At 51.2% G+C, this 26,064-nt stretch overlaps 1 protein-coding gene across 1 annotated transcript in view; it reads left to right on the top strand.

The window, feature by feature from the left end:
- Positions 1-26,064, top strand: part of DNAH2 (dynein axonemal heavy chain 2) — an 80,356-nt gene that overhangs the window by 2,189 nt on the left and 52,103 nt on the right. Inside the window, 12 exon segments of the mRNA XM_059147194.1 lie at positions 2,805-2,866; positions 4,442-4,612; positions 12,767-12,995; positions 13,582-13,692; positions 13,864-14,102; positions 15,261-15,452; positions 15,932-16,089; positions 16,482-16,569; positions 17,082-17,287; positions 17,692-17,821; positions 18,005-18,187; positions 18,960-19,174. Coding sequence (XP_059003177.1) covers positions 2,805-2,866; positions 4,442-4,612; positions 12,767-12,995; positions 13,582-13,692; positions 13,864-14,102; positions 15,261-15,452; positions 15,932-16,089; positions 16,482-16,569; positions 17,082-17,287; positions 17,692-17,821; positions 18,005-18,187; positions 18,960-19,174 — 1,984 coding nt within the window.

The raw sequence follows: 26,064 nt of genomic DNA, 5'->3' as shown, positions 1-26,064 counted from the left end.
CCACTAGAAAAGCAGACTGATGTCTCCATGGGGGTGGGGGAGTAAAGAGTTTAAAGAGGCTGCCTCCTGCGGCTTAGATCTGAGGGACTCTGGCCCTGTGGGTTGGAAGGTTTGGTGTCCCTGGGCTGTCCCTTAGAGTACCGGCCCATGCGGATACGACTATGAATTAAGCACAGGCCTCCACTTTTCCATGGGGCTTCTTTGCACGGCTGGCAGCTTGTCAATGGAATCTCCTTTTGATATTAGCAGCGGGGAGATTAGACATGGGTGTGGGAGAAGGGTCCGGGATCTGCGGGGTCCCTAGGATCCAGACACTAGAAACAGGCAATTCTCTCAGAACCATTGCAAGGGGGACTGGCTCCTGGATGCCTGGAGCAGAAGGGGGGAAGCAGGAGACGCAGGAGGTTCGGTTTGGAGAACCCTCCAGTGGCGGAAGGGAAGAAGCGTCTAGATGAAAGCACTAACCAGCAAATACAAAGATTCTGGGGCTCCTCGAGCTCTAAGCCTTTCTGTTGTTTGATGTATAACCCCAGCAGACGTTCAGAGAGGCCTGGGGCCTCTCTGCCAGCCCCAAAGCACACAGCAATCCCTGTCACCTTTGGGGTTCAGAGGGATTGAGTCCTGTCCCACTGGAGACAGGGGGCCTGCCATGTCCGAGTGTTTGTGGTTCCCCCCTTCCCTGCCCCCCAACAAATTCGTATGTTGAAATCCTTCTGCCCAATGTGATGGGATTAGTGGGCAAGGCCTTTGAAAGGTGCTTACCTCATGGGAAGTGCTTGCTTACACCATGTCATGGACAGGATAAGTGCTTTAGGAAACTGGTTCTGAGATCCCTGGCCCTGTTCTTCCATGTGAGAACACTACGAGAAGCCCATGCCCCAGAAGGCGGCTCCCAGGGACCAGGCTGGCATCCCCATCTAGGATTTCCAGCCTTTAGAAGCGTGAGAAATAAGTTTCTGGTGTTTATAAGCTACCCGGTCTATGGCATTTTGTGATAGATGTTATCTGCTCTCATAGATAGTGTGGAAGGAGGGCCGAAGATGCTTCTTGGTAAAAGTGGGCCAACCGTCTGTATTCACAACCTTTCCTTCCTTAAGGAAGGGTTTTTCCATTCCCATTAAGAAATGAAGAAGGAGGGGCACCCGGGTGGCTCAGTGGGTTAAGCCTCTGCCTTCAGTTCAGGTCATGATCTCGGTCCTGGGATCGAGCCTCACATCGGGGCTCTCTGCTCAGCAGGGAGCCTGCCTCCCCCCCTCTCTCTGCCTGCCTCTCTGCCAACTTGCGATGTCTCTCTCTGTCAAATAAATTCTTCTTTTTTTTTTTTATTTTTAAGATTTTATTCATTTGACAGAGATCACAAGCAGGCAGAGAGGCAGGCTGGGGGGGGGGGTGGGGTGGGAAGCAGGCTCCCCGCTGAGCAGAGAGCCCTGATGCGGGGCTCCATCCCAGGATCCTGGAATCATGACCTGAGCTGAAGGCAGAGGCTTCAACCCACTGAGCCACCTAGGTGCCCCTGAAAAGCTTTTTAAGTAAAGATTCTATTTATTAGAGAGAGAGGGAGACTCCAGGGGAGCTTGAACACAAGCAGGGGGAGGGGCAGAGGATGAGGGAGACACAGACTCCCCGCTGAGTATGGATGCAGGGCTCCATCCCAGGACCCTGAGATCATGACCTGAGCCAAAGGCAGCTGCTTTACCAATGGAGCCCCCCAGGTGCACCTCCTTCTTAGTGTTTCTTTCTGTCCCCCAAGGTTCTCTGGTTCCATCTCATTTCTTCTTTTTAGCCCATGGCAGATGGGAAACCCACCGGTTCTACCCATCTCCCATGTCATCTATAGATCTGGAGGTAGAAAAAGGCCCTTCTGGGGATTATGGGTGAACAGAGTGGGTGCCGCGGGAATGAGTGCCCCCCCAACTCTGCTCCTCCTCCCTCATCAGCTTTTCAAGAAAATGGAGATAGAATTCACTTACTGTAAAATTCACCCCTTTCAAGAGCACTTCCCTGATTTTGGGGGCACACAAATCTTTTCAACCAGCACCACTAAGCATACATTTCATCAGCCCCCCACCAAGAAGGCCACATCAAGCGCCTTGAAAAATTGGCACCAGATAACCCGATATGTTTTTGTTTTTGTTCTGGAGACTGGAGTGTGCCGGAGGGAGGGAGGGAGGGAGGGAGGGGGAGGGGGAGAGGGAGAGGGGAGGACCTCAAGCAGGCTCCACACTCAGTGCAGAGCCTGACAGGGGCCTAGATCTCACCACCCCAAGATCATGACCTGAGCCGAAATGGAGAGTTGGATGCTCACCCGACTGAGCTACCCCGGCGCCCCCGGGTGACCCTGTGTCCACGATGACACCAGAGCCCAGGCTTTTTTAGCAGCCCCTCCCCCACAGAGCCTGCTAACCACCGGTCCACTTCCTGTCTCTGTGGCTTTGCTGATTCTAGACATTTCACACAAACAGAGTCACCCCGCCCGCGGTCTCTCAGGACTGGCTTCTTTCACCTCACATCACGTTTTCAAGGCTCGTCCATGATGAGGCTCAGTGGCAGGCCTCCGTTTCTTTTCATAGCGGAGTCCCAGTCTACCGCCCTCTGTAAACCCATCGTCTGTCGATGGGCGCTTGGGTTGTTCCCACCTTCTGGCTGCTGGGAAGGATGCTTCTGGGAGCTCAGAGCAGCTCTTGGAGTCCTGCTTCCAGTGCTCTCGGGGACACACCCAGTAGTGGAGTAGGGGGAGGTCATGGGGTGACTCTGGGTTTCAGTTTTGAAGGAATGCCTCATCTTGGAATTTTTATTCTTCCCAGAGCCACCATTGGAGGAACCAGAGGTAGAGAAGGAAGAATTCCAGGAGCCTGAGGTGGATGTGGTAAGTCAGGCTTTTCCGCTGACATACTCCTTTCTGATAACTGGTGAAGCAGAGGCTCAGTTGTTAAAATGGTGAATGAGGAATTTTTTTTTTTTTTTTTAAGATTTTACTTATTTATTTGACACAGAGAGAGATCACAAGTAGGTAGAGAGGCAGGCAGAGAGAGAGGGGGAAGCAGGCTTCTTGCCGAGCAGAGAGCCTGATGCGGGGCTTGATCCCAGGACTGCAGGATCATCACCTGAGCCGAAGGCAGAGGCTTTAACCCACTGAGCCACCCAGGCATCCCAGTACGAGGAATTCTGTTCGGTCTGTCACCTGCTTCTGCTTACTCTCTCCTGCTCACCATAAATCTGTTCCAGTGAGTAAAGGACAAAGTTGTCTCTGCCCCCCCACCCCCCACCCCCCTTCAGGAGGAGAAGGGCTTTAAGTGAGGGACGGTTCTCGAAGCTTTTGCTTCTTTGTCTCCCCACCTGGAGTCACACTGGGGCTAGTTCAATGTGTGCCGCTCAGCTGTCTTCCCGATGAATTACACATTCTGGCCTCACGCGAGCTGCAAGTGTTTTCCAGGTCTGCATGTTAGCAGCGTAGCCATAAATGCCCCTATCTTTGCTATTTTTAATTGTATTTCTTTGATTTCAAGTGAAATTGGATATTTTTTCATACTTTCACTTTCTGAGTTCGATGACATGACATGACTCACACCTCATAGGCTTGTCTACGTGTTTATGTGGGGCTTTCTTAGAGCACCGAGTTTTCTTGACTTGGAAATGTTAAGTGAAAAAGACGTCCTTCTCATCTTCCAGGAGAACTGGGAGGACAAGGTGACTCCCCCAGTTCATCTTCGCGTCTTCTAGTTTCCTAAAATATTTAAAGCTTATTTATTTTCTTTAGTAATCTCTATATCCAAGTGGGGCTTGAACTCATGACCCTGAGATCAAGAGCCCTATGTTCCTCTGAATGAGCCAGCCAGGTGCCCCAAGTTTCCTGAATTTATTAGTGGAGCTCTACAGATGAAATTTTTCCAAGTTATCAGTTGTAATTTATTTTTCATCGAATTGATGTGTTCTTTGATATTTCCCAGTCTTGTCTTTTCCCCTCCCTTCTTCTTCTCTCCTATGTCAGTTGGCTTTCCCGGGATATCTCCTCTTACTTCCGTACCCCAGAGAGGTTGCGGCCTTATCCTTTTTTGTGGCATGCTATCTTTGCTCCTGGTTGCTTGCTTTAGGCTAATATCCTACAGGTTCCCTTGACTTAGTTTTACTTTGAGGTTGAGGATTGCTTGACGATGCGTTTTTACAACCACAGGCATAAAGGAGATCTCTCAGGAAGATACTGTCCCCCACTTTCCCTCTAGTGATCTCGTCTAGTTTTACTTGCAGAAGCAAGGGAATTAGATTGTCTTGTTTCTTTAGAAGCTTGAAGCCTATCACTCAGTTCATTGTCAGCCTTCTGTTCACTGTTCCGGACCTCTCTGTCCCGTCTCTGTCTCCCATGTCCTCATGGGCACTTGTGAGTGGGAGAAATGACTCATCCTAACAGCTGTACCTGCCTCGGCTCTCTGCTCTCCTTCTGTAGAAGCCCCTTTTCCGGTCCCGAGCTGTGCTGACGGGACTAGCGGATGCCGTCTGGACAGCGGAGCACGACGCCGTTCTGGAACACTTTGCCCAGGACCCTTCAGAGGTCATCCTCACCATCTACATCGACCCCTATATGGGGCTGAAGCTAGATCTGGGCATGCCTGTGCAGGTGGGTACCCCGCTCCCCCGACTCCGAGGCGGCCTGCCAGGGAGCTGAGGGTCGTGCCTATCTCAGTCATCTTGGAGTCTTACCTACTGGACCGGAGGTCTGTTGAGCCTCATGGTGTGTCAGGAACCCGGCTTGGCAGTGGGATACAGAGGAGAAATGAGGTGGGTTTTGGTTTTGGTGATCTCATGGTCTAGTGGGGAAGACGGACATGTATAGAATATTGACTGTGTTATGATGCCATGGGCAGGGCTTTATAGGAGCTTGATGGGGGCAACTGAGAGAGCCAGCAGACGGCTTGCGGGGGCTCGGCAACGGAGGTGACATTTCAGCTGGAGAGGAGAGGTAAATAGGGTTTCAGCAAGTCTGGGTAAGAGCTGTAACGGTAAAGAACACTTTATGTGCAAAGAAGAGCTTTGGGATATGATCCTAAAATGGTTGGGGGGGGGCAGTTTGTGGACAGCCTCGTATGTTAGGCTAGTGGTCCGGCCTCGCTCCGGGGAGCTAGCAAAGGGCTGCACAGACTGGGTAGATAACCGTTGACAATGTGGAAGATCCGTTAGCAAGGGATAAACCGCCAGGAGGAAGACGGTTAACGGACAGGTGTACAGTCGAACATTCGCGGTAGGCTCTGGGCAGCAGGGGTACAGGTCATTATTGTTAAATTCTCATAACTCTCCTACATGTTTGGTGTTTTTGAAATAAAATGTTGGAAAAGAGAGAGGCTTTTGCATTGTTTTTATTGGCAGCACACATACAAAAATCAAAACTATAAAGAATGCGAGTGCAGCCCAGTGCAGTGACACGACCTGTGGAATGTTCCGGATTAAACAAGAGCAAAAACAGACTGTGGCTTTTTCCTCTCCATGGGCAATCATCAGCTATAAGACGACATGGGAAAAAAGAGGAACAAAAAAAGATCCCATTCATAAAAGGAACAAAAATTTGCAAAAATGTGTAGGATTTATATGAAAGAAAGCAACTGTGTTGCAGGCCTTGTCAGAAAATCTGACTACACAGTGAGCCATATCCTGTTTCTAAGTGGGAATCTTGATTATAAAGATCATTCCATCCAAACAAATGCACCATTTTAACGCAACTCCAATCAAAGTGCCACAGTCCCCAGATCTCTTGTGTAAAGATTTTAAGATACATCCAGAAAAATGCAGGAAAAGGACAAAAGAACACGATGAAGAAGGAAAGTACTGAAGGAGAGCTGTGAATATGGAAATCTCGTATTTAACTGTAGTGATTAAAACAGAGCTGGGGAGCCCGGCAGGCTCAGTTGGTGGAACATGTGAGTCCATCTCAAGGTCATGAGTTCAAGCCCTGTGTTGGGCATGGAGCCTCCATAAAATAAAATAAAATTAATATAAGATAAAACAAAAATAAAACAGAGTTGTCCTGGGCCAGGAATATATATCATATGTACAACATTAAAGACACAAAGTATAGATGCATATATGTAAGCATTTTCTATAAAAATTCCATTTAAAAATCTGTGGGGAAGAATGGATTATTCAATGAATAGGACTGGGAGATTTGGAAAACAAAGTTTTCCATTAAAAATCTATTTAACGGGACACCTGGGTGGCTCAGTGGGTTAAGCCTCTGCCTTTGGCTCAGGTCATGATCCCAGGGTCCTGGGATCGAGCCCCACATCAGGCTCTCTGCTCAGCAGGGAGCCTGCTTCCCTCTCTCTCTCTGTGCCTGCCTCTCTGCCTACTTGTGATGTCTGTCAAATAAATTAAAAAAAAATCTTAAAAAAAAATCGATTTAGCTGGGGTGAGGGGGAAACAAGGAGATGTTGGTCAGAGGGCGTGGAATTTCTGACATCAAAACCAAAGGCAACCAGGCAAAACCAAGCAAGTGGGACCACATCAAATTAAAAAGCTTCTGCCTAGCAAGGCTTCTTCCATCCACAAAATGGAAAGGAACATAAGGCATAGGAGAAAATATGTACAAATCCTAGCTCTGGTAAGAGGTTAATATCCAAAATACATATTTAAAAAAAACCTCCTACAACTCAGTGGCAAAAAGAGCAAACAATCTGATCAAAAAATGAGCAGAAGGATTGAAGGATTGAAGGGACATTTTTTTTTTTTTTTTTAAGAAGACACAGACATGGCCAACGGGTTTTGGAGAAAGCGTTTCAGATCACTCATCAGGGAAATGCAAATAAAAATCACAGCAAGATGCCATCTCCCACCTGTTAGAATGGCTGACATCAAAAAGACAAGAGATAACGCATGTCCGAGAAGATGCGGAGAAGGGGGAACCCTGGAGTGCTGTCGGAGGTATTGTAAGCTGCTGCTGCCACTATGGAAAATGGTGTGGCTATTCCTCAAAAATTTAAAAATAGAACCACCCTATGATCCAGCAATCCATCTCTGGGTACACGACCAAAGGAAATGAAATGACTGCTTCGAGAAGTTCGTCGTGGCGCTATTTACAACAGCCAAGGCATGGAGACAGCCTGAGTGTCTGTTGATGGATGGAAGGATAAACAAAATTCTGTCCACATGCAGTGGAATAGTATTCGGCAACAAGAAGGGAAATCTTGCCATTTGTAAAAACCTGATGGAACTTGAGCCCATTATACTAGGTGACATAAGTCAGAAAGACAAATGCTGTAGGATCTCACTTATATGTGGAATCTAGGGAAAAAATAATACTGTGTTATACATGATGTTTACTGAGAGGGTGAATCTTAAGTGTTCTCACTGCACACGCACACACACGCACACACAGGAAAAGACAATGGGACCTCGTGAAATGCTGGATATATGAATTAGCTTGATTGTGGTGATCCTTTCACAATGTTTATGTATATCAAAACAAAGTTGTACCCCTTAAATATATACAGCTTCTTATTTGTCAATTCTGCCTTAATGAAGCTGAAGAAAATTTATTTGGTGTGCTGAAATATACTTAAGATCGCGGACTTCTGGGATACTTTTGGGTATCCAAAAGATCACCGTACTATTGGGATAAGACGGTCCATTGAAAGTTCCTTAAAAAATTATTACTCTTGATAAAATGGGCAAGAAGTAAAACCAGAAGAAGAAGAAGAGAAGGAGGAGGAGGAAGAGGAAGCGGAGGAAGAGGAAAGAGAAAGAGAAGGACACACCCAAGAGTAGAGAAGAAGCGTGATCTAATCTAATCAGCGTAAAAAGGGGGTAACCAATGAAAGGTCTGTGCACTGAGTTAGGGACACCGTCCTCTCCACGGAAATGGTGGACCCCCAGCAAGATGGGAACTTCAGCTGGACATTGAACAACATCTGGAAAGGGAGAAAGAGCCCAGGTATTTTTTTTTTTTTAAGATTTTATTTATTTATTTGACAGAGAGAGATCACAAGTAGATGGAGAGGCAGGCAGAGAGAGAGAGAGAGAGAGAGGGAAGCAGGCTCCCTGCTGAGCAGAGAGCCTGATGCGGGACTCGATCCCAGGACCCTGAGATCATGACCGGAGCCGAAGGCAGCGGCTTAACCCATTGAGCCACCCAAGAGCCCAAGCATTTTTAACAAAGATTTTACACTGTCTGAGATGCGCCTTAACCCCCTGTCCATCCCGTCATGTATTTCTCTTAGACTAGAGAGAAGTGAACAGGACGTAAAAGACCCAGTCCTTTCCCTTTTACTCGAGGTGGGGAGAAGGAACTGGGCTCTCAGAGCGGGACATCAAGGAGTCATCCAGCAGACGGCAGAGCAGAGCAGGACGGATTTGCGGAGCTGCTCAAGCATGAGGGCAGAAATTACATGGCAACAGGAAGCGTCTTAAATCGAGGGCAAAAACCTGGAACAAAGCAGGCAGAGAACAGGGGAGCAGAAGGAAATCCACCAGCACCAGGTTCCAGTACGACTTACTAAGGGTGTGAATTCAATTTTTCAAACACAGAGAGACGAAATGCTGCCACACGAGAGAGAGATAAAAGGGAGATTGCAGATCTTAGGAAATAAAGCCGCATGCTCGCAAACTCGTGGGATAGAAACAGCAAGGCACTGACCGGCTGTTGCTTCGAGTGTGAGTTGCCGCAGAAGGGAGGCTCGAGATAATTACAGGGCGTGGGGAAGAGAAAGCCAATGACAACATAATTAGGGAAAAGTTAACGAGATGGGGTGATCTAATACAGAGCGCCCAGGAAGGAAACAATGTAAGTTTCAAGGTAAGATACAAACGGTGTCCCAGACCCGCAGCAGGAGCTGGATCCGGGGCTTGAAAGCAGGTATTTCCTTCCGCGAAATTTGTTTTGCGACGTGTTATGCCAACACACATCTCAGGCAAGCGCTAAACTCCAAGGAAATTAATTCTTTAGGAACATCACCAACGCGGCCTTCCTGCCAAGAATATTCAACTTGCATCGAATAATGAGGGAACAATCAGAGGAATCCAAATCGAGGCACATTTTGGAAAACAACCAGCCTGGACCGTTGGAAAGATCAATACCACAGAGGAAAGACAAAGGCTCGGGGACTGCAGAATTCGAGGGGACTGAGGACAGATGACCACGTGCGATCCTGGGTGGGGTCCGGGGTGGCAGAGAACAGCTGTAGCCGACGTTATCTGGACCGCTGGGAGAGCTGAGTATGTCTGGTGTATCGTGTAAGGCATTATAGGAATTTTAATTTTCTGAGTGTGGTAATGACAGTGTGGGGTATATGGGAGAAGATCCTCATTTCGGGGGGCCGTGTGCTGGCATATTTAAGGGTGCAGTGTGGCACGACATCTCACTCTCTAATAGCTCGCTGGGGAGAGGGAGAGAGTAAAAGTCGCCCTGGAGCACACGTGGGGCAAAACGTGAACAGTTGGTGCATCCAGATGACGGGAATGTTGTTCACTACACTTTTCTTGCAATTTTTCTGTGCGTTGGAATTATTTTCAAAATAAAAATTGGGGAAAGAATTATTTAGCCCTCTAGTCAAAAATGCAAATGGTCTACCGAGAGGAGGCTGGTGGCAGACTTCTCCGACCTCCCGGAGAACAGCCTCTCAGAGTTCTCCAGGAGGGGCAATGGGCCCCCGATGTTTTCATTCCCAGCCAGGATGGTCAAATACGAGGGCAACAAGTGTGTCGTCCTTTTCAACCTTGAAAGAACCCTGCCGCATAAAACAGAAATGAAGTAATCAGTGAAAATCTAGTCCCTTCAGCCACCAACCAAATGGGGGTGGGGGGAGGGGGGGCTGCCTGGCTCCGTTGGAAGATTGCGCAACTCTTTATACCAAGGTTGTGAGTTCGAGCCCCATGTTGGGTAGAGAGACGACTTAAAAATAGAATCTTAAAAAAAAAAAATGAACCAAATAAAGAACACAGGAATAGAGAATCTCCGAGCATTCAATTCATTTAAGTAAACACCAGTACTAAATGACCACGGGCATTGCTGTTATGCTGTGGCATGCAAATGCCGCCGCTGGAGGGGGTAAATATAACAGAATAACACACGCAGCGCAGGCCCAGGCAGCCCCGGGGTGAGGTGCTGGTGTCCTCGTTTCTCAAAGCAGCCAGTCACTAGGACCTCACATTGAGGGGCAGTGGAAAATGAACCTCAAAAATTCTTAAAGGTTTTTATTTATTTATTTAGAGTGTGCGAGTAGGGGGAGGGGCAGAGGGGAAGAAGCAGATTCTGGGCGGAGTGCAGACCCCACTCCCACTATGGGGCTCCATCTCATGACCTTGAGCTTGTGACCTGAGCTGTAACCAAGGGTTGGATGCTCAACCAACTGAGCCATGCAGGTGCCTTGAACCTCAATAGTTTTAGTAGTCTCATATGACTTTAGAAAGAGGTTCTTTTTTTTTTTTTTTTTTAAAGATTTTATTTATTTATTTGACAGACAGAGATCACAAGTAGACAGAGAGGCAGGCAGAGAGAGAGAGAGGAGGAAGCAGGCTCCCTGCTGAGAAGAGAGCCCGATGCGGGACTCGATCCCAAGACCCTGAGATCATGATCTGAGCTGAAGGCAGCAGCTTAACCCACTGAGGCACCCAGGCGCCCTAGAAAGAGGTTTTTCTCTCTCGCTGGTGAAGAAACACTTACCGAAGCTCGGTGATGCCTGTGTTTTATTCACACTGGAGTCTTTATTCTATTAAATCCAAGTAGGGACGCCTGGGTGGTTCAGTCGGTGGAGTATCTGCCTTTGACTCAGGATCCTGGGATCCCCACTCAACAGGGAGTCTACAGCTCCCTCTGCTTTTGCCTGCTGCTCCCCCTACTCGTGGACGCTCTCTTGCTGTCAAATAAAGAAATACAATCTTAAAAAGAAAAGAAAAAAATAAACCCAAGTAAAATTAAATTTAATATATTTTTAAAAAAGGTTTTATTTATTTGAGAGAGAGAGAGAGAGTGAGAGAGAGAGCATAAGAGGTGAGAAGGTCAGAGGGAGAATCAGACTCCCCATGGAGCTGGGAGCCTGATGTGGGACTCGATCCTGGGACTCTGGGATCATGACCGGAGCTGAAGGCAGCTGCTTAACCAACTAAGCCGCCCAGGCACCCTAAATCTAATACTTTTATTTATTTATTTTTTAAAAAAAGATTCTATTTATTTATCTGACACACACACAGAGATCATAAGCAGGCAGAAAGGCAGGTAGAGATAGAGAGGAAGAAGCAGGCTCCCTGTTGAGCACAGAGCCCGATGCAGGGCTTGATCCCTGGACCCTGAGATCATGACCTGAGCTGAAGGCAAAGGCTTAACCCACTGAGCCACCCAGGTGTCCCTAAATCTAATACTTTTAATAAAGAATACCACGATCCTATTCTGCAATGACCTTTAATTTGTTCTGTATGTGTCGGTCTGTCGAAAGATGTCTAGAATAACATTTTATGTAAAGCGAACAGCATGGTGTCCGGGTGGTGGAATTTTAGATGACAGTTTAGCTGTAATCCTCTTCTGTATTTCAGTTATTTATAATACATGTACGTCATTTTTTAAATGACAAGGCTTCACTTTTGTTTAGTTTATTTTTATTTTTAAAGATTTTGTTTATTTGACAGAGAGACACAACAAGAGAGGGAACACAAGCAGCGGGAGTGGGAGAGGGAGAAGCAGGCTTCTGGCTGAAGCAGAGAGCCTGATGTGGGGCTCGATCCCAGCACTTTGGGATCATGACCTGAGTTGAAGGCAGACACCTAAAAACTGAGCCACCCAGGCGCCCCTAAACACTAAGACTTTAAAGGTTTTATTTTTGAGTACTCTCTACACCCAGCGTGGGGCTCGAACTCATGACCCCGAGACCAAGACTTGCCTGCTCTTCTCACTGAGCTTGCCAGGCACCCCAAGAGTCTGTTTCTTGGTTTCTCTCTCACATTTTTTTCCGTTTCCTCATTTGTTTTGTTTCTTAAATACCATCCATGAGTAAAATCATATGGCATTACATATGTATATCATTTTAACAGAAATAATGGTGTTAAGCTTAAAAAAAAAAAAAAACCTCGAATGCCAAAATTTAACTCTGGGTAGTGGGAAGATGGGTGATTATTAAATTTCTTCTTTGTACTTTATTTTCATTATTAAAAATCACACAAATTACAAAGAATTGGTACAAAAGCAGGCACACACGAGAAGTGAATCCGATCTTCAGGAGGAATCTTTTCTAGGCATGTAAAAGTCAGGAACTTTAAGGGGATAACAGGAAGGTCACACCGTTTCTGAATGTGAACACCGGCACCAGCCACACAGAGTCACCAGAAACCAGACTGTGGGGTGAATGAGACATTGGGTGGCAGGGGTGTGCCACCGAAATGGGAGACCTTGGACAGCTGCCTCTGACCTCCTTTCTTTCTCGTTCCTGCCCTTCCTATGGCTAAAAGGGCTTCCTCCATTCCATCCTTTTCCTTCCCTCCAACCCGCCCAACATTCACTGAGCATCTAACACATCCCAGTCAACCATGCGAGGTCCTGGAGTCAAGCAGGGCAGAGCACACAGTCCCTACCTTCAAGGCGCGCTCTCTGCATTTCCTCCCCGCTGGTCTGGGTATGGACTCCGCTGTGTCCCCGAAAGAAACAGGAAGCCCCTCACGCTCCATTTAGCGAAGATCAGGATAGGCTAAGGGGATGGGACGAAGTACTCAGCCAGGCATTCCTGACGGGCACCCCAGATTCCGCTGGGTGCCATGTGGGGGCTGGAGACCGATCTCCCGTCTACTGTCTTCCGCGCAGACCCAGAACCAGATTGTCTACTTCATTCGCTGCGCACCGGTTCCCATCACCCCAGAGAACTTTGAGGCAACTGTGCAGTTTGGGACCGTGCGGGGCTCCTACATCCCAGCCCTGCTGCGGCTGCTCAGTGGGGTCTTTGCCCCCCAGATCTTTACAAACACGACCTGGCCTGAGAGCATCCGGAATCATTTTGCTTCTCATCTGCACAGATTCTTGGCCTGCCTGACAGGTGAGCAGAAAACTTCAAGGGCCTCGTTTCTCTCCGATGTCACGCCGACAGGAGGGCAAAGGAGGTGGGTGGGAGCTTCGTCCCGGGGACCCGTGCACTGTGGCGCAGAGAAGGCGCCGTATGTGCTTGTTGAATGAGTGGCTCAGGGAGCAGAACTTGCCTTCCAGCACAGATGCAGTTTTCTGCTGTAGAAAGTGGGCTAGACCTGCCCAAAAGTAGAGTTGGATATTTCCAAGAGTACATGTGGGGTAAGGGGAGATGCAGGTGGGGGGGGGGGGTTCTTGGGGAGAGGGCGTGTGTCACACCAGAGAATGTGGAGGACATGGTACAGCTCTTTGACCTTATTTTGCAATCATCTCTTATTTTACCTCAGTGAGGGTTCCCTCTTGCCTTCTGTCATTTTCCCTCTTGATAGCCAACCCCCGCCCCCCACCCCTGCCCCGAAAAATGCTGAGTCATCGTTTCTTTTGGCGGGTCTCCTGAAATCCACCTTCCTAGCGGGCTCCAGTTGGTGAGCTGTGATCGCGGCTGGGGTGGCATGAACTTACCCCCTCTGTGAACTTCCGCGGTCCTGTCCTGTCCTTAGATACTCGGTACAAACTGGAGGGGCACACCGTGCTCTATATTCCTGCGGAGGCCATGAACGTGGCGCCCGAGGTGGTGGTGAAGGACAAGGAGCTGGTACAGCGGCTGGAGAGTGAGTGGCCGGCAGTGCCAGCGTGTCGCGGGTGCTCGGGGAGAGGAGAGGGCCTGATGCAGAGAAAGGGGCTGGGTTAGGAGAGCTGGTCGTCAGTTGGTGGCAGAGGGAAGGACACGACTGGGGAGCAGCACAGAGAAGTGCAAGGGGCTTTGCGTTCTCCCCCCGCAGCCTCCATGATCCACTGGACCCGGCAGATAAAGGAGGTGCTCAATGCCCAGGAGTCTGTGGAGACAGGAGAAAATTTAGGTCCGTTGGAGGAGATTGAGTTCTGGCGCAACCGGTGCATGGACCTGTCCGGCATCAGTAAGCAGCTGGTGAAGGATGGCGTGAAGCACATTGAGTCCATCCTGCGTCTTGCCAAGTCCTCCTACCTGGCGCCCTTTATGAAGCTGGCCCAGCAGATCCAGGTGCGTGAGCAGGCCCAAGGACAGAGGCTTAGCACCGTGGGGATAGTGGTGGAGACGGCTGTTAGTTGGGTGCAAGCAGAGGGAGCCAGTGGAGTCCTCCATGGTAGAGGCGGGCCCCCAGTGTTTGGACCTGCACTTGGGGAGGGTACAAACGTGGTGGGATGCGGGGTCTCAGGGAGCTCACGGGGTAGGTAGGGAGACTCCAGCCCGCACGGAGCATCCTCCGTGAGCCCATGCCGTACAGTCTGGCTCAGAAAACCAGGCTTGCACAAAGCAGGACCCCCAGATGGCACGGGGTCAAAGGGGAACCCATAGTGGTCAGCCAAGAGAACTGTAAGATAAATACACAAAACACAGATTCGAGGGGTGCCTGGGGGGCTCAGTCGGTTGGGTGTCTGTCTTCGACTCGCCACATGGTCCTGGGGTCCTGGGATCGAACCCCATATCGGGCTCGCTGCTTGGCGGACAGCCTGCTTCTCCCTCTCCCTCTGCTGCTCCCCTGCTTCTGCTTTCTCTCTCTCTCTGTCAAATAAATAGATGGAATCTTAAAACAAAAAAGAATGGACTGGCACATCATCATATAAAATATCAACAAAAAAATAAATTCAGTCAAGTACGACAAGCTGATTAGTGCTGGGGACAGCAGCAGGCAGGGTGCTCTGCAGAATGCGGGTGGGGAGGGATGGAGTGCTTCCCTCCCCAGCGGGATGTGGCGCTCGGCCGGGGTGGGGGGGTAAGGGAGCTGAGCCACAGTAGGTAGAGAAGTCTGGAAGCCTGGTGGAGAACAGGGTGGTGAAGGGGGCTGGGTGAAACGGGGTGAGTGGGGGTGCTGGTGAGTACAGACCTCGGGTGGGGTTCTGACACCGGCTGGGGAACCGGAGGAGTGGACACAAAGCTCAAGCTAATGGGGTCTAACAGGGGGACAGGCTCACTGTGAGGAGTCACAGGGGCATCATGGTGGCAACTAGCTCTCGAGTGAGGGCGGACAGCTGGGCGCCCAGGTCTGGCGGCCCCGCAGAGCTGAGACGCTCGCTCCTAGGTTTCGAGAGAGGCCGCTCAGGGCGGGTACCCACCTCTCCCCATGGGTTAGGGGTGCTTGCTTTGAACCGGTTCTTGCCCACGTCCAAGTCTGCTCTCCCTGTCCTTCCTCACTGCCAGGATGGTTCCCGGCAAGCGCAGTCGAACTTGACATTTTTGTCGATCCTGAAGGAGCCCTACCAGGAGTTGGCCTACATGCGGCCCAGGGACATCTGCAGTAAACTCCCCAAGCTCATCAATCTCATCCGCATCATCTGGGTCAACTCTCCGCACTACAACACACGGGAGAGGCTGACCTCCCTCTTCCGGAAGGTGTGTGTGTGCAGGGCGGGGGGTGCAGGGGGCACGAGCGAGCGGATTAGCTGAAGACCCGGGAGTTCATGCAGTGAGTTCACGCCCGCAGTAGGAAGTGTGCGGTGAAAGGGGTGAGGAGGGCTCAGGGGTCAGACAGAGACCATGGGCTTCTGCCTGCTTCTCCCACCCTAGCGTGCTCCAGGTTGGGGCCTGGGCTGGACAGCTTGCTTCGGGATGGGGTAGCCAAGGCGGGAAGACGGCCTTTGAGAAGGAGGGAAGCACGGCGCGGGAGGCGGGGGGGATGGACCCCAGGCTGAGTGCTCGCTGGGAAGTGAGCTGGGCTGAGTTGGGGGGTGCACGTAGAGCCCCAGCCCCGCCCCCCCCCCCACGCCTGCTGGATATCAGGCGCGCAATTAAGCCTGGGAGGCTGACACCCGAGGCGTGAGGCCCGTGGGGAGACTCGGACTGCGAGCAGGGGCTGTCCGTCCCTCCTGCAGATGAGCAATGAGATCATTCGCTTGTGCTGCCACGCCATCTCTCTGGACCGAATCTTCGAGGGCTACGTCACTTCCAGCAGGGAGGACTTGCAGGGCTGTATCACCTGCTGTCAGGCCTGGAAAGATCACTACCTGCAGGCCGTGCAGATGCATACCCAGTGAGACATGGTCCCCGCCCGCCCCGGCCTCGTCTCTAACCCCCACGGTTCCTCCCCAGGCTGGAGTGGCCCCTCTCCCTTGCACTTTTCAAAAGCCTACGGATTCCGCTTCCCTAGACCTGGTCCCCAGTTCCTCTCTGGGTATAGCTGTCCTAGCTCCCGGCCCTCCGTTCTGCTGCTTCTCGTAACCGTCCTCCCCGAAATTCCATCACGTGCAAACCTTCTTCCTGAACGGAGATGCTTGTCTGCTCATCTTGCCTTTTTTCCCCAGTTCCGCAGGAGGGCTGCATCTCGGCGTCCCCCTCCCTAGACTCCTGGTTCTAGTTTTGCATAGGGAGGCTGGTCCCTGGCGTCCCTCCGCCTGCATTTGGTCTGTTTTTCTGCGAACGCAGGTTCTCTAGCCGGGGCTGGGTGCTGGATCAGACCAGCATATTCGCCCAGGTGGACGCCTTTGTGCAACGCTGCAAGGACCTCACTGAGGTGGGCAGACCTGGGGGAGGCAGAGCAGAGTCCCAGGGGGCTCTGGACCCTGCTGGGGAGGGGGGTTGGGCGGGAGGGGCGCGGTCCCCGCAGGCTCTTTCCCGGGACTGTGTAGACTGTTGCCTGTCTCAGGGCCCTGGTATCTTGCCATTCATTTGTTGGCCAAAGCTCCTCCCGCAGCTCCTTGCTCCTGGTGGTCCTCCCTGGTGTTGTATTTATTTATTTTTAAAAAGATTTTATTTATTTATTTGACAGACAGAGATCACAAGTAGGCAGGGCAGCAGGCAGAGAGAAAGGGAAGCAGGCTCCCTGTTGAGCAGAGAGCCCAATGCGGGCGGGACTCGATCCCAGGACTCTGAGATCATGACCTGAGCCGAAGGCACAGGCTTACTCAATGAGCCACCCAGGTGCCCCATCCCTGGTGTTTTCGACACTCCAAGCCGGCCGGAGTGCCCAGGCCTGACAAGGTCAGAAGAGGGAGCAGCGTCCCCCTCACGCGGGCCTCATTTCAGGTGTGCGACTGCCAGTACCACTTCGCCCGCTGGGAGGACGGCCAGCAGGCTCCGCTCCCCTGTTTCTTCGGGGCCCAGGGGCCCCAGATCACGCGGAACTTGCTGGAGATTGAGGACATCTTTCACAAGTATCTCAATATGCTGCGGGCTGTCCGCGGGGGCATCCTGGACGTGAAGAACACGTCCTGGCATGAGGACTACAACAGGTGGGGGGGCCCGGGCTGCTGGGCGGGGTGCAGGGAGGGAGGCGGGGGGCAAGGGCCGAGCAGCGCGTGCGGGTGGCAAAGCCGGACAGGAAGGAGCCGCTGCTCAGACGCAGGGTCCGGGCTGAAGTCCCCCTGGGCCGCGTGCTGCTAGGTGGCTCCGGCAGCCCATCCCTCCGTCAGGCCCGTCGCCTCATCTAACAAAGCCAGCGATGGAACCCGTGGCACTGTGTCATTCTGGGGCGCAGACGATGAACGCACCTAACGCTCCGTGTGCCTGGCATGGGTTGGGGGGGGTTGCCCTCGGGGGGCGCTGGGGATTCTTATTTGGGGACAGAGGGCACTGGTTGTCCTCTGAGCCCGCAGCGGTGCTGCCCGTCGGTCCCCACACTCCTCTGCCGGTGTAGGTTTCGTAATGGAGTCAAGGACCTGGAGGTGATGACTCAGAACCTGATCACCTCTGCCTTTGAGTTAGTCCGGGATGTGGAGCATGGAGTGCTGCTGCTGGACACCTTCCACAGGCTGGCCACGCGGGAGGTGCCACTGCCCTCCTGGCCCCGCCCCCTCCCACACCCCCTGTGCGCCCTTCAGTCCCAGCCCCCTGCGTGCCCTTCCCCACGTCTTCTGCTCCCCACGTGTCCCTGTCCTGATGGCTAGGGACCGGCCTGGGGAGGAGGTGGGACCCTCAGGCCCCGTGGTCAGGCTCCTCCCCTTCCTCAGGCCATCAAGCGCACTTACGACAAGAAGGCGGTGGATCTCTACATGCTGTTCAACAGCGAGCTGGCCCTGGTGAACAGGGAGCTGAGCAAGAAGTGGCTGTACCTGGAGCCCTACAGGGCCCAGTACTCGGGGCAGGCATACTGGATGCGGATCCTACGGCATCGCATCGACAGGGTCATGAACGTGAGCGCTCGGGGAGCCCGTGGAGGTTGTGCACTGTGCCACAGGCCCGCAGGGGTGGGGCGTGGGGGGACCCCCCCGGAGTTTCCCCAAGAGTCTTCCTGAGGGGCCGGGGGAGGGGAGCACCAGTGCCGGGGAGAGGGGGCCACTGCTTCCGAGGCTCATGATGGCAGGTGTGGTTGGCAGACTCGGGTCCTTGCAAGCATTGGCCATCGAGGTGGGGAGGAGGAGTCGGGTCGGCCTCCAGGAAACTGGGCCACCAAGAGGAGTACGTACAAGCCCATGATCCAGAGAGCTGGACAGGCCCCGCGAGGGCCTTGTCCTGCTACAAGAACCGCACAAGGAAACAGGAGAAAATGCCCCTGAAAGGCCTTTTGGGGAATGTAGTTCGCAGGCTACCGAGGGGCCTGGTGTTGTGTAATTGGTTTTGGGTGAGAATAAGGGGTCTTCCCAGTGTCTGAGCTTGGACCGTGGTGACCAAGGGCTCATACTGGATTTCAGCCTCGTCCCTCTCCAACCCTCACATCCTGTAACATCCTTTCTTTGCCAACTTTTGCTGAGCTGAACCTCTGCTTCCTTTCATGCTGTGACTCTGTCTCTCTCGTGCCCCAGTGTCCTCTCACACTGCTGTGTGGCCCCGCGACCCCCCCCCCCCCGAGTGGTCAGAGCGGGCCTCCCTGGCGAGCCGCAGGCCTGGTGGGTGCGTGGTGTGGGAGACCGGACAGCGAGGGACGGTGGCTCGTGGGCTCCGGCCACCTATTGTCCCTCCCCTCAGTGTCTTTCCAGTGCCCACTTCCTGCCTCACATCGGAAGTGGAGAGGAGAGTGCGCACACTTACCAGCAGATGGTTCAGGCCATCGACGAGCTGGTCCGGAAAACCTTCCAAGACTGGACGCTAACGCTGGACAAGGACTGCATCCGGCGGCTGGACACGCCGCTGTTACGAGTCAGCCAGGAGAAGCCGGGCATGCTGGATGTCAACTTTGACAAGTATGAGACCCAGTGGGACTCCTTGCCCCGTTGAGCGTGTCCCCCGCTCATCCCAGAGCACAACTGCTGTCTCTTGGTTCCACGTGCCTGCCATTCTGGTTTCCAACTCTCGTGGGCCGCAGCAGAACACCACTGCCACTGACCTCTGATTCCTCCGCCCTTGGTTCTCCAAAGTAACCCATCCCAGGGACCCACCAGCCCCGTGATGTAGGTGTGCGGCCACTAGATGGCCTCGGCGGCCCAGCTAAGTCACCCTGGCCACAGGCGAGGACCCCGCAGGGTTGGCGGGTTATGCTGTCTCCCACAGCTTTCCAGGTAGGACATTTTCAGGTTCCAGTCCCTTACTGCGTGACTAATTCCCGTATTTGCACCGGGAGGGCCTTCCCTACGCTGGGACCCGAGGTAGGCGCTGGGACTGTGTGGATGGCAGAGCCCTGGCCCTCGGCCGTGCTTCCGCGAGCTGTGAGAAGCAGAAGAGAAAACGAAGGAAGGCGCTCTGTAAGACATCTGTCTACAGAGATTGCACGCCGTCTGGTGACAGTTTTTCCTAATTGGAAGGAAATCACTTTCCACTTGATTGCTTTTGGCTCTCCGTCGTCATCAGCCGGGCCCTGGAAGACGAGCTGCCTCCTGGGCTCCCGGGCTTGTCGTGTTGGCTTTGACTCTTAGGCCTTCTTGATCTGCTGGGCCCGGGAAGGAGGGGCTTTACTAGAAAAGGCCTGGGGGGAAATGGAGGCCAGGGGACAGGGGGCGCCAGGGCGGGAGGACACGTCATGGTTGGGGGACCGGGATGCGGGAGCAGTGCCGCGTGTCAGGGGAGGCGGAGGCCTTTGTGAGAAAGACAGAGACGTTGGAGGCGGAGATCCATCCTTGGCCGGGCCGCGTGTTAGAGAGCAGCCCTGACAAGGCCCGTGTGTTCTGGAGGGATGACCAAGGTGCAGCCTATCCCAATGGCTCCATAAGTCAACACTCTGAGTTTGAGGGGACAGAAGACGAGGCCGGTATTACCCTCGCTGGGACATTGTGCAAGACACACTGTCCCACGGAGCAGGGTGCTCCCCAAGGTGCTGTGCTTGGAGTGACCCCAGGACAGACAGACGGATGGACGCACTTGTAGTGACACTGACATGAATGTGCACAGCCCAGAAGCTGCCTTGTTCCTCTGGAATCAGAGGGTTGTATCCCAGCGACAGAATGGTTAGCACTATTGGTCTGCATTTACATCTTAAGTTGAGAGGAGACAGGGGTCCAGCAAGAGGCGAAGCATGTCAGCCTCAGTGTCAGCCGCCGGCGGGCTGAGAGGTGGCCTGGGGCGGCCGTGCCTCCTCCCAGTCCTTGGGGCTGTCTGAACCCTGGGGTCCTCAGGCCTCACCGCGTGACCTCGGGCTGCTGTGGAATTCCTCTAAGCCCAGTTTCCTTATCCTTATCCTTTTTTATCAAAAGATCCTTCTCTGAGCTTGTCACGAGGCACGATAGCATGTGTGGAAGTCCTCACGCAGCCCCAACAGTCCACAAACCTGATTTCCCTCCAAAGGAATTGCCTCGAAAAGCTGTGGGAACACAAGAACGTTTCCAGCAGATTTAGCAAGGTGATAGGGTCGCTCTGTAAATGCTCTGCGTCATCTTTTTTTTTTAAATTTTAAAAAGATTTTATTTATTTATTTGACAGATAGAGATCACAAGTAGGCAGGGCAGCAGGCAGAGAGAGAGGAGGAAGCAGGCTCCCTGCTGAGCAGAGAGGACCCTGGGATCATGACCTGAGCCGAAGGCAGAGGCTTTAACCCACTGAGCCACCCAGGCACCCCTGTATCATCATTAAAAAAAATAATAATGGTAATTTTTACAACAGTTTAACCTTTAACAAAGGGTGATCTAAGGCCCATGTTACAGAACTCTGAAGTTACACCAGGGTAGAGAGGGGACAGTCGGGCTCCCCGGCTGTGACTCAGTTTCTCTCCAAGGAGTCTGTGTCACTAGTTTCTTGGGGAACCTAGTCCAGCGACAGGCGTGGATAGCTACAGAAATAGCATGCCACGTACACTGTGCATCCAAAGTGTTTTCACAATGATTAATTTCCCATCATACAAGTATGGGCGGTTTTAGAAAACTTGCAAAACACAGGAAAGAGAAGAAAGTCTCCCCAACGAGGGACGCCTGGGTGGCTCAGTTGGTTAAGCAGCTTCATACATTTTTTTGTCTTTGATTTAAAAAAAAAACAAAACAAAAAAAGCCTTTGCTGGGTATTTTAAAATTTAAATTAAAAATAGTGCCTGCTCACTGTAAAAAAAAAAAAAAAAAAAGGACGTGGACGTATACACAGGAAACAGTGAAACTCCAGCACCCGTCCCGCTCCCTGGAGGTCCTGTGGCTTGCAGAGAACCCAGACTACCTGCCATGCACAGGATGGGAGCACGCTGTAACCCCGACTGTCGCAACTGGCTTTTTTCACAGTCACCAGGACGCGCGTGTGGAGGAGGGGCGGGCCCCCTTCTGTGCAGGCAGAAGGAAGGCCGTGGTGGCTTCCGTGGTGTCTGCTGTGCTGTGGTTTGTGCTGTGGCTCAGTCCACTCCAAACCGATGGACTTATAAGGGTTGCACATGTCTGCACGGCTCCTAAGTATTCTGTCCCGGAGGATGTCCAGCGCGGGCTGCTTTGACCTTGTGCCCCCTCCCTGCATTGTGGCGCGTTTGCCTGACGTTGGGGCAGGATGCCCGTGGAGCTTTAAGAGGCGTAGGAGACTTTTCCCATCAAGGAGCACGTGAAATAACTTGACACACCGGTTGCATAATCTTTACAGCACAGCCTAACAAGGCAGCTCTGGGCCAAATATTTATGGCCCGGGTTTAAGCGAAACCCAAATAATGGCCAGACGCTTGTTGCAAGGGAGTGTTTCTGTCCCTCCGGGGTTGTTTACTAGAAGGATCTGCTGTAAGCTTCTTTACATTTTTGTGGTTTCAAGATAAGGCTGCCTCTGCCCAGTAAATTCTGTATGGGGAAGGGAAAAACAAAACAAAACAAAACAAAAAACCCAACCCATGATCCCAGGGCAGGACTCTGCCAAGCCTGGGCTCATCCCTCCCGTAGAGAGAAATCCAAGAGCGTCCTGTGTACAAAGTGCTACCGGGGAGGTGCTGATGGCTTTATCAGCTGACTCTTCTGTGCTGGGCTCAGGGGTCTTGATAACATCTCGAAATATGCTTGCTTTTCAAGTGTCCTGAGTGTTCTCCGAATTACCCGACTCCCCCTGAGTTTGGAGCCTTCTGGGCCCTGAGAGAGTCTGTTTTATCTCACAAGGGGCTTTCTTATCCCACCTTCTATCCCAAACATTGGGGCTCTGAAGTCCCAATGGGTCTTTACCACGTTCCATGGCCAGACCGGCTTCACCGACTGCCTGTAGGGCAAATGTGTTCCAGATGTCATCTCTTCCCTGGCCGAGGACAGCCGTGTGGTCCCTGTGTCCCACACCACCTTGTGCTACCATGCGTCCCCCGCCCCCAGCAGGAGAGGGGACATGGGGACGGACGCCTGTCGGTCTTCTGTCTGTAGGGCCTGCACTCCCTCCTTGTCGCCCACCCATATAGGGGCTCTCTCTGTGGGGTCAGTTCATTCCAGACTGTCCTCCTAAACTCCGTGGGCTTCCCTTTCCTGCCTCTGTGGCCCAACCACGGCTCTGAGGATCAATGAGGAAACACCTTACAAAATAGTTTCCCAGGCTGATTTGTATTTTTTTTAAAGATTATTTATTTATTTATTTGACAGAGAGAGATGACAAGCAGGCAGAGAGGCAGGCAGAAAGAGAGGAGGAAGCAGGCTCCCTGCTGAGCAGAGAGCCCAATGCGGGGCTCGATCCCAGGACCCCGAGGTCATGACCTGAGTCGAAGGCAGCGGCTTAACCCACTGAGCCACCCAGGCGCCCCTGATTTGGTTTTTTTTAAAGGAAACTTTATTTGTTGGGGCGCCTGGGTGGCTCGTGCGCCCGGCTCTTGACTTTAGCTCGGGTCATGATCTCAGTGATGCAAGATCAAGTCCCGAGTCGGGTCCCGCGCTCAGCAGAATCCACTGCTCTACCTCTGCTTCTGCCTGTGCCCGTGCTCGCTTGCTCCCTCCCTCTCTCAAATAAATAAGTCTTTAAAATAAGAGTTTTCATCTGTCAGTAAAATAAAATGTGCATTCAGGACATTAATTGACACACTTCTGGCCCCATAAGAGCCACAACCCTGTGGAAAGAGTTCCTCACAGGATGTTTGAGTTCAGCTCAACATCAAGACGGTGTCATCCAAGTCCATCTTGTCGGCCAACACGTTAAAATCTGATGACAGGCCTTCAGTTACTTTGCAGATCTGTCCAAAATGACCAAATGAAGAGACATTTGAGTGGGGTGCTGGGGAGCACACTTGCCCACGTGGGCTGGCCCTGGTGCTGGTCAGGGAGACTGGTTCGGGGCCTCTAGTCTGAAGAAATGCTCAGACCCTACTCTCCGGCAGGTATAGCTCTCACACCAGGTTTGGGGTTAAGTCCATATCTAGGTTAACGTGACCTTGTTAGTCTCGTTTGCAGCTGGACGGAGGGATTTCCTGGTGATGCTTTTTTCCTTGGCTTGTCTGATGTTTGCTGTTTTCAGGACCGATAATCTCCTTGTTATTTTTGTTAGCACAGTTTGCTGACGTTAATTCTCCCAGACCCATCATGTTTGTCCTCACTCTCTGACTGGCTTCCTGTTTTTCTTAGAGCTATCCCCTGCTCGAACTCCCTTTCCTCCTGAGTCAGTAGGACTGCTTGGTTTCAAGGCCTGCTATGAAGGAGTCAGCCTGGAACTGTCCCCTGCACCTGGAGCTTCCTTTGTCTTCCTCTTTCTTGGGTTAGGCCCTCATTTTGGTGGAGTGTATTTCTCAGTAGCTTTCCCAGAAATGGTACGTGGCAGGGAAATCTTTTGAGTTCTCATGTGATTGGCCATTGTTGTCTTCTGCCCTCCCCTTGTTGGACATTTGACTGGATTTGGAATCCTAGGGTGAAAGTAATTTTCCCTGGCTTTGGCCTTTCTCTCTCTTTGGAGATATCCTTCCACGTCTGGTAATGCACTGTTCACTCACGTGTGAGAGAGGCCTGTTCACTTGAAAATAATCTCCCTCACTGGGATTTTCCTCTCCAGGGAAGGTGAAGTTATGACCCTTTGCAACACCTCAAATGTGAGATCATTTCTTCTTCTGTTATTTCAGCCGTTGCCTGTAGATCAGACACAGAATGTTCTGGAATTTTCTTCTCATTGTGCTTCCAAGTAGCATTTCAGTAATATTCAGAACACGGACTTTCGTGAGAACACCTCCAGATTGTGGGGGCTTTGGGCTGTGATAAAAAAGTACACTTTCCTTTAAAAAAAATAAAAGAAAAGAAGAAAAAAAGACAAAAGAAAAAGAACAATAAAAAAACACACCGATTTTACAAATCATCTGATTTTTTAAATTAAGCCTTTAAAAAAATATTGAAAATATTCTATATTTTCTTCTGGCATTTCATGATTTTATTCGTTACGTATAGATGTCTGATCTATTTGAAACTTAGTTTGATGTAGGGAGAGAGCTGCACATGCGGCTGGGTTGTGTGTTTTAATCCCAGATGGCTAGCCCGCTGACCCGATCTCATTTATATAACATAACAAATTCCCACGGAGAGTTGTGTCTATTTTGGGATTCGCTTTTCTGCGCTGGTATGTCTGTCTGTTCATGTGAAGGAACCAAACTGCTTCAATTATTGACCTCATTCCTCTCCCTTTGCCGAGGTTTGGGAGGATATTTTTAATATTTATTTCCCATAAGAACTTTGGAATCAATCTGTTTAGTGCCCAAAATAGTTCTGTTCCTATTTTTATGGGAATAAGGATTGGGTTAAATTTATAGGTTAACTGAAGAAGAATGAACATCTTTAAGGTTTGAGTCTTTCTACCCAAAAATAACACTTTTTCTTTCAATGTATTTAAATCCGTATAAAATGTCTATAAGTCATTTTTTCCATATACATTGACCAATGAGCAAGAGATGTCATTATATATATATATATATATATATATATATATATATTTATATATATATAAACACATCTATAAATTTGCATGCAAATGTTATACATAAACATCACTTGTTAATTGGTTAATTTGGGTATATTATTTTTATGGTTTTAATGGTCATGGATCTCTTTTCCTCCCTAAGAATGTTTAACTGGTTACTGGTTTTTATATTGGAAACTAGTTCTGCGTTCTGGCCTTGCTTGAGAGATCAGACGCCACAGTGGGCACGCTCCCACACATGGTGGCAATTCCCCGGTCCTTCGCTCTTTGGGACAGGTGGAAAGAGCCGCTCATTCTCTATCAACTTTAGGCCAATATCCAGTTGCCATTTCGCATCGCACTAGGGTCACAGGTTCCTTGAAGAAAGCGGAGTTTCCAAACTTGGCTTTACCTCTAAAAGTCCAAGGAGGTGGTAGTGGGACACTAGGTTCAGAAGCACACAAGCCTCACAATGCAAGGCAGAGAAGAGGGGAACTATGGAGCGCGTCCCGGGCAGGCAGGGCAGGGAGCTTTCCAGGGTGAGAGGATGGAAGGTCAGGCCTGAGGAGGCCTGTAGGGCTTGGGGACAAGGTGTCCTGGGGAGACTTGACAAGGGCAGTTGTGGAGGTGAAGGGGGCAGCTCTCAGGTGACAGAGGAGTTTGTGATGACAGCTCTGCATGGAAGGTACGTGGTCGATGGGAGTGCGGGGCACAGGGCCCAGGGGTCAAGGAGTCCTGGGGGGTTGGGTTTAGTTTGTTTTTTTCAAGATGGTAGAACCTTGGCCTTCCTTGACTGTTAATGGGAGGAACTGCAGGCTGAGAACAGCTGGAGGGGCTACCATCTTCCGTT

This window comes from Mustela lutreola, chromosome 15 (genome assembly GCF_030435805.1).
Source record: "Mustela lutreola isolate mMusLut2 chromosome 15, mMusLut2.pri, whole genome shotgun sequence".
In the NCBI taxonomy this organism is placed as follows: domain Eukaryota; kingdom Metazoa; phylum Chordata; class Mammalia; order Carnivora; family Mustelidae; genus Mustela; species Mustela lutreola.
Note: the sequence above shows the minus strand (reverse complement) of the source record. Positions and strands in the feature narration are given on the sequence as shown.